Genomic DNA, 14,176 nt, shown 5'->3' with positions numbered 1-14,176 from the left:
AAGACGTCAAAATATGTTTTGGAAAAAGAACTTTCAAAAAATACCAAATCAAAGCAAATACACAATGCAAATTACATGTGGCCAGGAAACTTCCTTAAGCATTCAGAGTAATGAAATGCCTGTATCCAAACCCCAAATTCTCTTTCAAATCAGCTCTTAAAGGTAGAATGCAACTTTATCAAGAATGAACTGCTAAACTAAATCCCTAAATGAAGAGCAGATTACTAGATATGCTCTTGACCCATAAATAAATACTGCGTTTCTTTGAAGTTTGGCCTATTCTCTTTGATCTATCCAAGACCTTTTGAAATTCTGACCTTCAACTGTAGGTGTTGAACTCCTTTTAAATCAGTCCTTGCTGCCTAAGTAAAGAACATACAAAAAGACTAAAGATGGAAGGAGTACAACTGTTGTATTTTATGTTTCCAGAAAATAATACATGGACAATATGAAGCTGTATGGAAAAACACCATTTGAAATAGAATCTCTGCTCAACACTGTCCATATATACAGCCAAGATATTGCAATGGATTTTGGGCTGGATAAATGTGCCATTCTTACCATCCAGAGAGGAAAAATAGTGAAAACTGAAGGAATCAAGATATCCTTATGGAAATAACATCAGAGTATGGATGAAGATCATCAGTACAAATACCTGGGCATCCCTCAAGCTGACAACATCAAGGTTAGAAGCGAATATATCATAAGAGTGAAGAAGATCTTAAACTTCAAATTCGGTGGATGAAATACTATCAAGGCAATTAACACCTGGGCAATTACAGTCATTAAATATACAGCTAGAATAGTAGACTGGACTCAAGTAGAACTAAGAGCCCTATATAGAAAGCCCCAAAAAATAATGACAGTGAATCACATCCTTCATCCACATAGTGATTTTGACTCTACTTATCCAAGAAAAATAGTGGGAGTGGAATGTTGCAAGTATACCAGACTGTTGAAGAAGAAGAAAAGAGCACTGGAACAATATATGATGAACAGTGAAGAAGATGCCACCAAAACTAATATAATATGAAATCTTACAGTACTGGATAGATCAAACTGGACTACAAGAAAAAACAAATTAAGAGCAGAAAAAATAAATGACAAGGTAAAATATTACAATAAATGGCCAGTATACTAAAAAAAAAAATCAGGCAAAGCAGATAATAATAAAAACTGGCAATTGCTAAGAGCAGGAAAGTTTGAAAAAGAGACAGAGGGGCAAATTCTGGCTGCACTACAGCAAGTCTTAAGGACAAAAGCATACAGAATCAGAATTGAGAAGGCAACAATAGATAGCAGATGATGCCTCTGCAAAAAAGCTGAAGAAACAGTAGTTAGTTGCTGGAAGAAGATCATACTAACTACAAGCCACATTATGACAAAGTAGTAACAATAATGCATTGAAAGAACTGTTAAGAAATGCCATTTGCCTGCAAGCAACAACTGGTGGGATTATAAAATAGAGAAAATAATAGAAAATGAAGAAGCTAAAGTGCTCTGGAACTTTAGATTTCAAACAGACAAGCACCTACCACAGAACATCGAGACTTAACAACTGTTGACCTGAAAGACTAAAAAAGCTTCAGATATTGGGCAGTAGAAGACAAAGAACTGTAGAAAAGGTAAGTGGACTACCCAGTCGACACACAGTTTGAAATGAAAGATGGAATTATTGTAAATACAAAATAAAAAAACTTTTTCAAAAAAAAGAAAGAAAAGGTAAGTGGACGAACCATGATGGGCAGTAGTGGGTTCCTACCTTGGTCACTACCGGTTCGGTGGGTGATTGTGCATGTGTGCCCCTAACATGCGCGTGCACCCCAACGCACCAATCAGCTGAGAGGATGTAGAAGAGTGACCCTCCCACCCACCCACCCATGCACTTGTTGCTTCTTTTATCCTCTCAGCTGATCGTCGGCGGAACCGGTTCGGCTGTACCGGTAGCTTTTTTTTTTACTACCGGTTCGGTCAAACCAGTCCAAACCAGTAGCATACCACCACTGATGATGGGGGATGGGAAGAAGGGAGGGGACCCAGTGGGGTGGGCTGCATGTCCAAAGGTCATGGAGACTCAGCTAGGCAGAACGGGGAAAGACAAATGGGAGGCCTACTTCAGGGCCCTATGGTTGGTTATAAGATCAAGTGGATTGCCAAGCACCAGAATTATGTTGATGTGACCACAGGCCCACTACAGCAACTTCTGGCAGGGGTCCTAAGTCTCTTTGTTCAGCACCATAATTTCAAACGGTCACTGAACAAATGGTCAGAGGTCAAGAACTACCTCTAGCATGCAACAAACGTCTGATAAGGAGACAGAAAATCCAAAACTACAGTGAATGCAGGGTTAAACAAGATTTTTGTTGTTCCAATGTCATGTATCTGCACTATAAATATGTTCAAATTATGGGTAGACAGAAATTTAGTTTGATCTGCATTTAATATGAATCATTCTTATTTACTCTTGAACAAATAAGAATCAATTATTTTTTGGTTTCACATTTTCTCTGAGTACTGTTATGCCATCATTAGATTTTAAAAATAAGCTCAGTTCCCTTTGACTATATTAGCACTTCTATACAGTTGTCTTGCCAATGATATGGAAGTGATTAGCTACTGGCTTTTTTCAAGAATTTTTTTTCCTTTTATTTTTAGTCTACATATAAAACACTTAAGGACAACTCAACATTCTGGAGAGAGAGAGAGAGAGTTCCCTGAGGATGGGCTCCAGCATGAACCCCAAAGCTTGGTAGAATAAATCTTTGGTCAGGTGACCAACTCAGATTGGATCCCGCAACATTTTCCTGGGCCACATATATTTGCCTTTATTCACAACTCAACATTGAGTGGCATTTTTCCATCAGTTGCAATCAAGCTTAGCATATCAATTAAAGCTTTAAAAAGGTTCAGGTATTCATATTATTAAGAGGAATTAAGGAATACTTCTCCACTTCATAACTTAATAGAACACATATGTTTAGCACAAAATGATACAATTCATTGGAGCAACAAATTTTCAAAAATTCAACATAAGATAATAGGTGAAAGCATTCCGTAGTGACTTGGAATGAAGAAGTTGCAAGCTGTATTAGATTATGATGGAATGCAAATTAAATGAGTTTCAGAAGTGCTGCCGCAGGTAAAAACAAAAGGAAAATTAAAAGGAAGTTCTAAGATTTCACCAATAAGCTGCCCCCTTTTATTTTGCTTTGAAGAAAAGTCATGTTTTCATGTGTTCATGATTATAGTTAATGACTGCTGTAGAGATGGGCCAGGGCCAAAGCCATACCCGATCAGCTCTAAAACTCCAGGAGAGATTTGGCTTTGAAATGATTTCCTTTGCCTCAGGTCTACATGGAGAACATTGTAAAGCTATCACTGCAGCTGCCACTGAAGATTTGAACTCAAAAAGTTTAAACAGATAATAAATCTTGCTTTGACAAATGGATATGTTATATAGGTATATGTGTATGTTATTCTTAATACAGGAGGCTTCACCTTCATTTTATGGAAATTAACTTAAATTAATTTACAATCATTATAATGAACACCAAAGCAGTAAGAGTGATATGAATAATCTACATGAGAATATAAGTGTGGTCAAAATCCCCAGAAGAAGAGCAAAGTACATCCCCATTTATATTCTGAGACTCTGGCAGCTAATTATTTTGCTTCTGTGCTGTCAAAACATGAACAATGGTAGATTATGTCATCATATGATCAAATTAGTGAGATTTTTTTAATATGACCAGAAATTGAAATATTTGATACTACCCAATATGGAGAAATGGTTGGTGAAGTTGACAGATTTTACTGAAATTGATAAATTAATTTCTTTGATTAGAAAATAGACATTTATCTACATTCACTGCTGACTAGAAACTCTTATAGACATTTTGTGTAAAAATGAAAAAGAATGAATTTGTGACTTATGATTTTGACAGTTAAACAGGATAGATAATTGAAAGAAGATGCAGCCTTAGAGATTAAAATGTATTTGTATAATAACTGCCGTGAAGAATATCAAAAGCCACTAGTTTTTTCTTTCTTTTCTATTTTTCTTAACTTTTTTTCTTTTCTTATACTATTTCTTTTTTCTTTTTCCCTGATTACTGCTAATTGGTTTGGGTTAATTTTTATTTATTTGTTTAAAATAACAGAAATTATTTTGAAAAATGTGAAAGTAAATAGCCTTCTGTTATTTGTGATACACTGACATCTACCAAAATGACCCAATTTTTTGAAATACCAGGTGTAAATGAAAAATGAAAGACATATTAACTAGGTAAATTTTATATTAATAAAGACTTGATGTTTTAAATTCTTTCTGATCATCAATTAATATAGTAAGATTTCCCTATGTCATTTATCTACAAATCAGTTTCTTCATGTTAATCTATCGGTGTTTATCTTTTTCATTTCAGAAATATACAAGAAAATCCAAGTCTACCAAAAGAAGCATTAGCAAAAATGTATTTTTAATGTTCTATATGTGAGCAGCTATCTAGGAAAGGAGTTAATATTAAAACTTATGAAAGTTTCAGTTGTGTTGATAAACTCAAGACTCTGGCATCATATTAATATAATCTCTCAATATTGAAAGGCTTAAAAGATACCCGACCCATGAACAAATAATATAAAAAGCAATTATTTTGCTAGAAAATTGGAACAAGCTATATACATTTATTCTGAAAGAATATAGATGAATCCCATAAAAGATCTTACAATGCCCATGTTTAGCTATTTAACACATAAAGAAATATTCTGTTAGTACCTTCAATTGTGGTTTTAACATGTGAATAAAATATGATCACCTATTGAATAACCATTTTATAGTACTGCAATAATAGCATCATTGTTAGATGTGGTTATTGGCATGTGGAGACCATACTGGATTTAACATTTAATTACTAAGTTGTATCAGAGAGAATGGTTTAGATTTATACTGTTTCATTAAAATATAGAACAGACTTGAACTAACAGTTGCTTTGAAAATCCACTGTGGTTTTGCAGAAACTCCAAACAGAAAAAAGAAGTCTGAAAGCCCAGTTTAATGAAAAGCAAACACACTGCTGAATTTAAGCATGTTTCAAGCAAACTATGTGGAAATATGCACTAAACCATCATAAGCACTGGACTTCCAACACTGATAAATTTCTCTTTTTTTAATGATAAAATGTAATGAAGCCTTTTTATTTATATCACTATTATTTTTTTTAAATGGCTACTGTTCTAGTTCAAGATCTTTAAAAAAGCACACAGGACTGCTTTTCCAAACCTCATCAGTTAGCAAAGCAGATAAACCTACACAGGGTTTTAGACATGAACACTTTTTTGCAAAAGAATCATACCAGAATCACAATAAGCAACAGGACATTTCTTGAAATCTAATGCAACCTTAAACATTCAGGATGAAAAATCTATTCAGAATGTAATGCTTCCTGATTTCTAGAAACCACTTTATTTTATGTTGTTAGTGTAGCTTTCTCAGAACCTTATCATTCCGAAGAGAAAGCAGAATATTATATAAAAGCATAATACAGTTAGTAGTCTTTCTGTTTTTCTAACTCCTTGAACTTGACAGATTTTAAGAATATTTATCTGAAGTAAAATGATTTTAAAAATTATTGAAACTATCATTAAACTTTCACATAGATTAATATGCACAAAATATATTTTTAAATAAATAATCTATGTGAAAGTTTAATGATGGAAAGAATATTGCAGCATAATATGGAACATTTCTACACCTGTTAGCCAATATCTCCTTTGGAAGTAATCAATTCTACTTCACCTTCTTTCCCTTGAACATACACAGTAAGTGAACGTGGATGAATGTTTTGAGGTCTTCTGATATATAAAATATATCAGATCTCCACCATCCTAGGTTTGCATCTCATAATCTTATCCAGTGTAGTTTCATTTCTCAGTGTTAAGTTCCATTCTATCATTTCAGCTCATAGAGCCCAGATATTTTTTAATCTTCTCTCTTATCTAAAGTATCACTTCTCAGTGCAAACTTTCTGAGTGCTGTATGCTTTAACCTCTTCATTCATACTGACAAAAAATGTTGAACAGCACAGAGCCAAGACAGACCCCTTTGGCATTCTACATTTTACTTCCCACCAAGCTAAGTGGATCCAATAATGAGCACTCTTTGAATATAGTTTATTCAGTCAACTAATCACGTATCCCTTGAACAATAATATCATCTATCTCATATTTACCATTTTTTTCAAGTATGCACGTGACCACCCAGCCAAATCTTTGCCAAATAAACTGGCAAAGACCTCATCCTATCATATTCTATGACATGCCCAAATAACTCTTATGAAGATAAGCTTAGTCTTGCAAACTTTTTTGTGACAATCCCATTTTGGCTCATGTTAACGCTGTGGGCAAAACCAAGTATTGCTAGATCATCTGTTCAAAGAATATAACCATTTTAAGTATGACTATTTTCATGTATTTATAATGTTTTTAATTAAGTGCTGTAGATCACCAGAGTCATTTTCAAGTAAGATTGTCAGCTAAATATGATTTATAAATAAATGAGAAAAAGCATAGATTTTAAACTGATAAATCTACATTTTTTTCTCCTTGTTCCCCATTTTGAAAATGAGGAAGTAATCTACAGATCTCATTCTTTAACTACCTCACCAGTCCTCTCAGAGTCTTCATCTATGATTAAAAGCAGTTCTGTGGTCACCTCCACTAATTTCTTCAGTGTCTAAGACCATAACTCATCTATTTCAGGATACTTGGATATGCATTAATTAGCTATATACTTATCTTCTTGTCTTCCCTAACCTACTGTTTCCTCCTCCACCCCCTAGTGCCATAATAATGACAAGTTAGGGCTCCATTTCCCTTCCATGAGAAGATAGATGCAGATTAAAAATTAAACTATTCTGCCTCCTCACCACTATCACTACCAAATCACCATTTTTTCCTAGCAATGAATTATATGCCCATTGTATTTCCCTTTATTTCTAAAATATCCCAAGACACTTTTTTTTGGCTATCTTCAGAATCTCTTAAAAGCCTCCAGTCACTTTGAACTTTAGCCTTTTTAATAGGCAGAAAGAATGACCTTGGAGCATTATTATATGTCTTTATAATAAAACTTTTATTGGCTTACATGATTTTGCTTTCCTAATCTGGTCTACCTCGAAAGGCTAACATCAATCTTGCAAGTCTATCAAAGAACTTCTTTGTCCAACCTCTAACTTCTTTCCCTGTTTGCTTTCTAGCTTTAATATAAATAACACTGAAAACAATACAGGATTTGGTGGCAGCTCTAAGGTGTTATTTTCTGGATTTACTGAGATTGCAAAAATGAAATTACTGAAGATAATGTTCCCAGTAAGTATATTTAACTGGGAATAACTGATATTAGAAACTGTTGATTGACCAGGTAAGAGTAATAGATTCTCTCCAAACAGGTTATCCATCAGAACAATCAAGACAATTAATCAGGCTAGAAGCAAGACTGAGATATTTTTAAGATAACTGGTATCTCCCAGAATATCTATGGTTGGATTGTTGTGATCTTCTCGTTTACCTCACAAAAGTCAGATATTCACCATAATCACAAGCTTTTGAATATCCCCTTCCTGTGAGTATACTAATGCTTCCTTTAATAGAGAAAACCACTCCGTGATATAATGATGTCTTGACCACTCCTTAGACCTAGAGAGCCAAGACCATGCAGATAACCTAAATTACCTTGGATCAAGAATAAACCATTATAAGGATCTTGCTCACATTCTTAGGCTGCAGAAGATGAAACTATCTCCTGAAACTTGAACAAGATGGTACATGTCTACTTCATTAATAGCACTAAGATAGCTGTTTGTCTATCAGGCAACTTACTCATCCTTCATTATCCACTATGGAAACAAAGCAAATAAAGAAGGTAACAAAAACAGACATCAAAAGAAAAGTGTTTTTGCTTACCATATAACATTGCACATAAAACAAAGCTTTACTGTAAAACTTTTAATTGCTTTTGAGGCCACTGTAATGTTGCCTCCAAATGAAGAAACTAAATTTGACAATACTTTGGATTTGCCAGATAAGAAACAATGATAGGAAGATTGTAGGAATGCCTTTTTGTTTTACAATCCAAACAAGTCAAGATGGAAACATACTTTCATTGCATATATGCCCATACCACCCTTTTTGTCTAAAAGCAGATAGCACTGAGAATTGGGCAACAAACAGGGCAAAGACAAACACAATACTTCTTAGAAGAAAGCAAATGCATACAAAGGACTGTCTCTCCAGGTCAAGCATAGACAAACTAATATAACAACTGCCACAATTGTGGATACCTGCAAGACATAAGCAAACCACGTATTTGTTCAATTCCATCTTTTTCTATCATCTGCCTACTATGCAACATGTTCAGACAAGTGAAATGAGACCTGGCAAAATATGAGCTCATACGCACACATTCATCTCCTTTTAGAACACAGTCAACTCTGGATTTCTTTGAATATGATGCCTGCCAAGTTAGGCATGACAATGTTGTGATACAAATTAAGGTCTAAAAATTACACTCTAACAGTTTGTTTCTTTTGTTTTCATTCTGGTTCAAAGAAAAAGAACATTATCCATCTGACCTTATCCTCTTTCAGGCTCCCCAAATACTTTTTATTTTGCTACCTTTCTTTTTCAAAATGATATGACACATGTGGAAAACAAGTGCCAAACATTTTTAGTCAGAACATATTGTGAATGTATGAAATTGAAAATGAGAAGTGATCACAATAAAATATTTTCTCACATCACAAATCTATTCCTTCACCTTTGTAAGAAAGCTCATTCACTTCAAAAGACAACTTTGCATACTTGCAACTTAAACAAATTAAACAACAGCTCAAACTCAATTTATAGCCTACAAATACAAGAACCTTTTCAAACAGTGACCACAGTATGATTGACTTTTGTCTCATTTTACACCCTCACAAACAAGATCATAATGATGGATCTCCAAAATACAATTTCAAAAAAAGCCAACTATGACCTCATATATGCCGATCTGTCATCTCTTGATTGGCACTTTCTGTTCTCTAACTGTAATACTACAGAAGACCATTATAATGCATTCTTACTTGAACTTGAAAGAGTCATTAAACTATATGTACCATTAGTAACCGCTAAAAAAAACAAAAACAAATTACCCATAACAATAAGGAAACTTCAATAATAAAAAAAATCACTATAGCATAAAAACAAAACTAGCTATGTAGCAAACTTTAAAAACCGATACAACACCTTATGCCAACAGATAAAGGCAGAATGCACAAATAATTACTGTAAGCAGGAGGAAAACCTCCTACGTACAAAATCTACCCGTGCCTTCTACAATTTTGTAAACTCCAAACTTAAAAGACTCAAGAACCATCCCACCTCTAAAGGGACCAAATGGGAAAGACTGCAGCGACAAAGCTGTTAAGGCCAACCTCTTCAACACATTCTTCAGTTCAGTCTTTGTAAACAGCAATGGCTCATGCCCCACATTTCCTAGTCATTCCACAACTAACTGCAATGATCACTACATATTGACTTTACAGAAGATAATGTAGAAAAGGCACTATGAAACCTAAAACCATCCCTATCTATTGGCCCTGCTGGATTATATGCATACTTCTTAGAAAAGCTCTCCATTGCCACAGCAGAACCCCTAAGCATTATATATGATATATCATTCAAAACAAGCTCCTTACCGAACCTATGGTCCTTAGCTATGGGTCATCCCTATCTTCAAAAAAGGTGACCCCAGCCTGGTTGAAAACTACAGACCAATCTCACTGTGTTGTGTCACATGCAAAGTCATGGAATCAATCATTAACCAATTCATCACCCTCCGCTTAGAGTCAAACAACCTACTCTCCCAAAACAATTTGGTTTCAGGAAAAAAATGTCCTGCAACCTACAACTCCTACACTGCAAAAACATATGGACTACTCTACTCGACCAGGGTAAAGCAATAGACGCAATTTACATAGACTTCTGCAAAGCCTTTGATTCAGTGGTACATGACAAACTACTGTTAAAACTAAACTCTTACAGCATTTCCGGATCCCTTCATAAGTGGATTACTGCATCCCTGTCAAACAGGCAACGAATAGTAAAAATAGGGAGTGCTATATCAAACCCTGCTCCAGTCAACAGTGGTGTCCCCCAAGGCAGCGTTTTAGGACACACACTTTATACTCTATATAAATGACCTTTGCAATCACCATATTAGCAACTGCATCCTCTTCGCGGATGATGTAAAGCTATTCAACACCGACAACAATGCTACTGTTCTTCAAAGTGACCTTGATTAAATGTCTGAATGGTCAAACATTTGGCAACTCCAAATCTCGACCAACAAATGCTCTGTCCTACCATTGGTAGAAAAAATCAATTCACCAAATACAAACTAGGCGGATATGACCTCGTTGATGACCCTCACTCTGTCAAGGACCTCAGAGTACTCATATCCAATGATCTAAGCACTAGAGCTCACTGTAACAGCATTGCCAAAAAGGCATTAAGAGTTGTAAATCTAATCTTAGGAAGCTTCTCCTCTGGAAATATTGAATTGCTAACTAGGGCATTCAAAACCTTTGCTAGACCAATACTCGAATACAGCTCATCTGTCTGGAATCCGCACTGTATATCAGACATTAATACAATTGAGTGAGTCCAGAAGTATTTCACGAGAAGAGTATTACATTCCTCTGCTCGCAACAGAGTACCCTATATCACCAGGCTTGAAATTTTGGGCTTGGACAATCTTGAACTACACCGCCTATGGTTGGACTTAAGCGTAGTACACAAAATTATCTGCTACAATGTCAGTCAATGACTACTTCAGCTTCAACTGCAACAATACAAGAGCACACAACAGATACAAACTCAATGTTAACCACTCCAAACTTAATTGCAGAAAGTACTATTTCAGCAACAGAGTGGTCAATGCCTGGAATTCAGCAACAGAGTGGTCAATGCACTACCTGACTCTGTTGTTACATCCTCAAACCCCCACTCCTTCAACTTCAAACTATCCACTATTGACCTCACCCAATTCCTAAGAGGCATGCATAAGTGCACCATCATGCCTCCCGTCCCTGTCCTATTGTCCCCATTTATTTGTACCCATTTCCTGTATTCTTACTCATGTTTATACTTATACCTATTATCTTGTAAGCGATTGACAAATCAAATAAATAAAAATAAATAATAAAAAATAACTGCCTGAAAGCTGCAGCAGAATGAGATTAGTAAAATAATTAAGTTTTAGATGGCCTATTATGATACTGCTTATTAAAAGTAATCCATCTGTAGTGGCTACATGTTTTAACAGTTATTTTGTCAAATTTTCTCTGGGATAACTGTAAAAAGTTTTACGCTTCTGCAACCTGCCATACAAATCTGAGTGGGACCACAATGTACTCTTTCACAAAAAAAGGCTTGTTTTATTTTTTCCTTATGCTGCTTTTACATCCCTATCACAAGAATGCCCAAACTTCTCAACCTAAATAAACAATATTAATGCACTTACAAGTGCACTAAGAACACCTGACTTTGCAGAGTGTGTTTTAAAATTAAATACACACACATGCAGAATAACATCTACCCAAACCAAAATGGTTATAATCTCATCTAAATTCATTATCTGTTTTAGCACTGCAACTCTGATAACTGTTCTATTTTAATTTAAGGATTCTATAATTTAAAAATTTGGCAGATTGAATGTCATCAACCCACCAGTTATTTAAGTAATCCACTAGAACCCTCAGAGCAGTAAAACTTTTTACAGCTATATCACATGTTGCTCTATTATAATCTGTAACAATCTTAAATCTGAATTGTTACTGTTTTCTTTTTTTCTACATCCAGTTTACTCTAGGGTAAAGTTCCAGTTAATTTTACTATATTGAAGCGTACTTCAAACCTGAAGTACTTCAGCCATGCATTCACCAGGTACAATTTGTACACTATTACTACAAGTACTTTTTGCTTGACAATGGCAATAGGGACTTCTGTCACTTACAACTACATTCCAATACAATGTTAGAGATTTCCAAACTTTTATGTTACAACTCATTACACATTTTACTAAAAACAAAATGAAAATACTCACACTCCTTGGATACTTAATATTAGCTTCCCATTGCAGCCTTATTCTCTGGGGCATCATCACATCATCCTGTAATAAATGGCATTCATTACTGAATCAGAATGAGAATCCACCTGAAACAATTAATTAGAAAAGGCTGTCAGATCAATGATCAATTTTCTGCCCTAAAGTCAAAATTATAAGGACCCAGTAGGGTGCAATCACTGGAAAGATTCCAGATAATAAATTATGTGAAAGCTGTTTCATGGCCATCACAATATTAAGATCTGATTAATCTGATTTCAAATTATTCTAACATTCCAGTTTATATCACAAATCTTCTTAAATTTTGTAACAGAAAAAGAACAGCATGCATAAGTTGAAAAGGATGAAAACAAAGATGAGATCAATAGTATAAAAACAAATAAGCAATCAATGAAGACTGTAGAAATAGGTGCACTATAGCAGGGGTCCCCAACCACCGGTCCGTGGAACAAGTCCTACCGGGCCGCTGGCTTGCTGGGTGCCGCCATCTTGTTTTGATGAAAAAGTGCTTCCGGTGAGCTTTTCCGGGTAGAAAGCTCACCGGAAGCACTTTTTCATCAAAACAAGATGGCGGCGCCCAGCTGATGTCGGTACCAGGCCGCGCCATAAAAAAGGTTAGGGATACCGGGCCGCGGCGTAAAAAAGGTTGGGGATCACTGTACTATAGCATTACTCTTCCATCTGTATGCTAAGTGGACAATCGCAGGACATCTCCACAAAAATCTTACCACAGTAATTTGGATGAATGGTGGCTATGACAAGTAATATTGTGGACAGGAAAAGTTGAAATTAGCAAACCAACTAGAATTGAAGATAGGAATTCTTAGTCACCATGCAAAACAGGTCACCTAATTATCTATGTCTCTCATCTTTGCAAACTTTGATGGTTTTATAAAAATGCAAAGTAATTTTAACTAGTTTTGCCACTGTTTAAGTGTCTACCAAATGTGCTGATTAAATAATATGATATTACATGGGAGAAGCATTTTGGGGAATCAAGGCCTTTTCAATCTTTTCCCAAAATCTCTACACCACCCATATATATATGACTCCATCCATGCCGAGTGTAGTTCTTGTCCACCAAATGTTGCCACAACTCCACTACAGTTATTCTAGTTCCTCTGACAAAGATGGACCCAGGAATATGCCCTTAGGCCTTAATCTTAGCTTGTATACTTTCCTGATTCTAACAGAATGATTCCATAGACTTTGTGGCAATCAGTGACCGAAAAAAATTCAGGAATGTAATAAAATACAGCTCTAATAAATGTTTTCCAATTTATTTTTCCTTCATGGATAAAAGGGGGCAATACCACTGCTTCAACCCATCAGAAAATAAAATATTTTCTGCTGTAGCAGATATAGCTATAGGAAATGTTATGCTGGAAGATTCTGACAGGAAGTAAGCTACCAATATTACTAATCTGGTACAACCAGAGAATGATTCAGAGTATTACAGTTTAGACCTACCCATATGCTTCAAGAAGGTGTTGTTCCAAAGATGATTAATGTCTTCAAAGGACTCAAAATCATTACTGTAGAAACTCGTTTCTATTTGTTAACATTTGAATAAAATTCAAAATTCATTCAAATTCAAATTTTGCACCTGAGCTCAGAATGTGCACCTCTTATCTAGATAAGAAATAAATTGCTGCCAGTATTAATATACCTTGGTATTAATGATCAGCAGATTTAAACAAGTCATGGTTTTAACTGAGCAATATTGAAGAATCAGAGAACAATGGCAAAAATGAAAGGATATTTTACCTCTCTCTTCAGCTATATAAAAAGTAGCAAAGATGTTGCATCTCAGCTTTGCATACATAGATATAAAAGTTTTAGAAACATGATAGGAGAATACTGTTGAATACCAGACTAGTTTACCACAAGTGGGGAGGAGGAGAAAGAGGAGGATATTGGGCAGTAATAAGTAATACAGTCCAGAATTTGACCATTTCAGTCTACTACTTGATGCTGCAAAATCTGTAGAATTTATAAAGGCTTATCAACACA

At 35.2% G+C, this 14,176-nt stretch overlaps 1 protein-coding gene across 6 annotated transcripts in view; it reads right to left on the bottom strand.

The window, feature by feature from the left end:
• The window catches only part of QTGAL (queuosine-tRNA galactosyltransferase), a 147,796-nt gene that overhangs the window by 113,596 nt on the left and 20,024 nt on the right, over window positions 1–14,176 (bottom strand). For 4 of the 6 annotated variants that reach the window (XM_087955686.1, XM_087955687.1, XM_026667605.2 and 1 more), the window contains one exon: window positions 12,143–12,208. The exons of the other annotated variants lie outside the window; for them this stretch is intronic. In XM_087955686.1, coding sequence (XP_087811812.1) covers window positions 12,143–12,208 — 66 coding nt within the window. The remainder of the gene's footprint in view (window positions 1–12,142; window positions 12,209–14,176) is intronic. 6 annotated transcript variants of the gene reach the window in all.

This window comes from Notechis scutatus, chromosome 2 (genome assembly GCF_049901735.1).
Source record: "Notechis scutatus isolate UNSWTSFEM ecotype Mainland chromosome 2, rNotScu1.2, whole genome shotgun sequence".
Classification (NCBI taxonomy): Eukaryota; Metazoa; Chordata; class Lepidosauria; order Squamata; family Elapidae; genus Notechis; species Notechis scutatus.
Note: the sequence above shows the minus strand (reverse complement) of the source record. Positions and strands in the feature narration are given on the sequence as shown.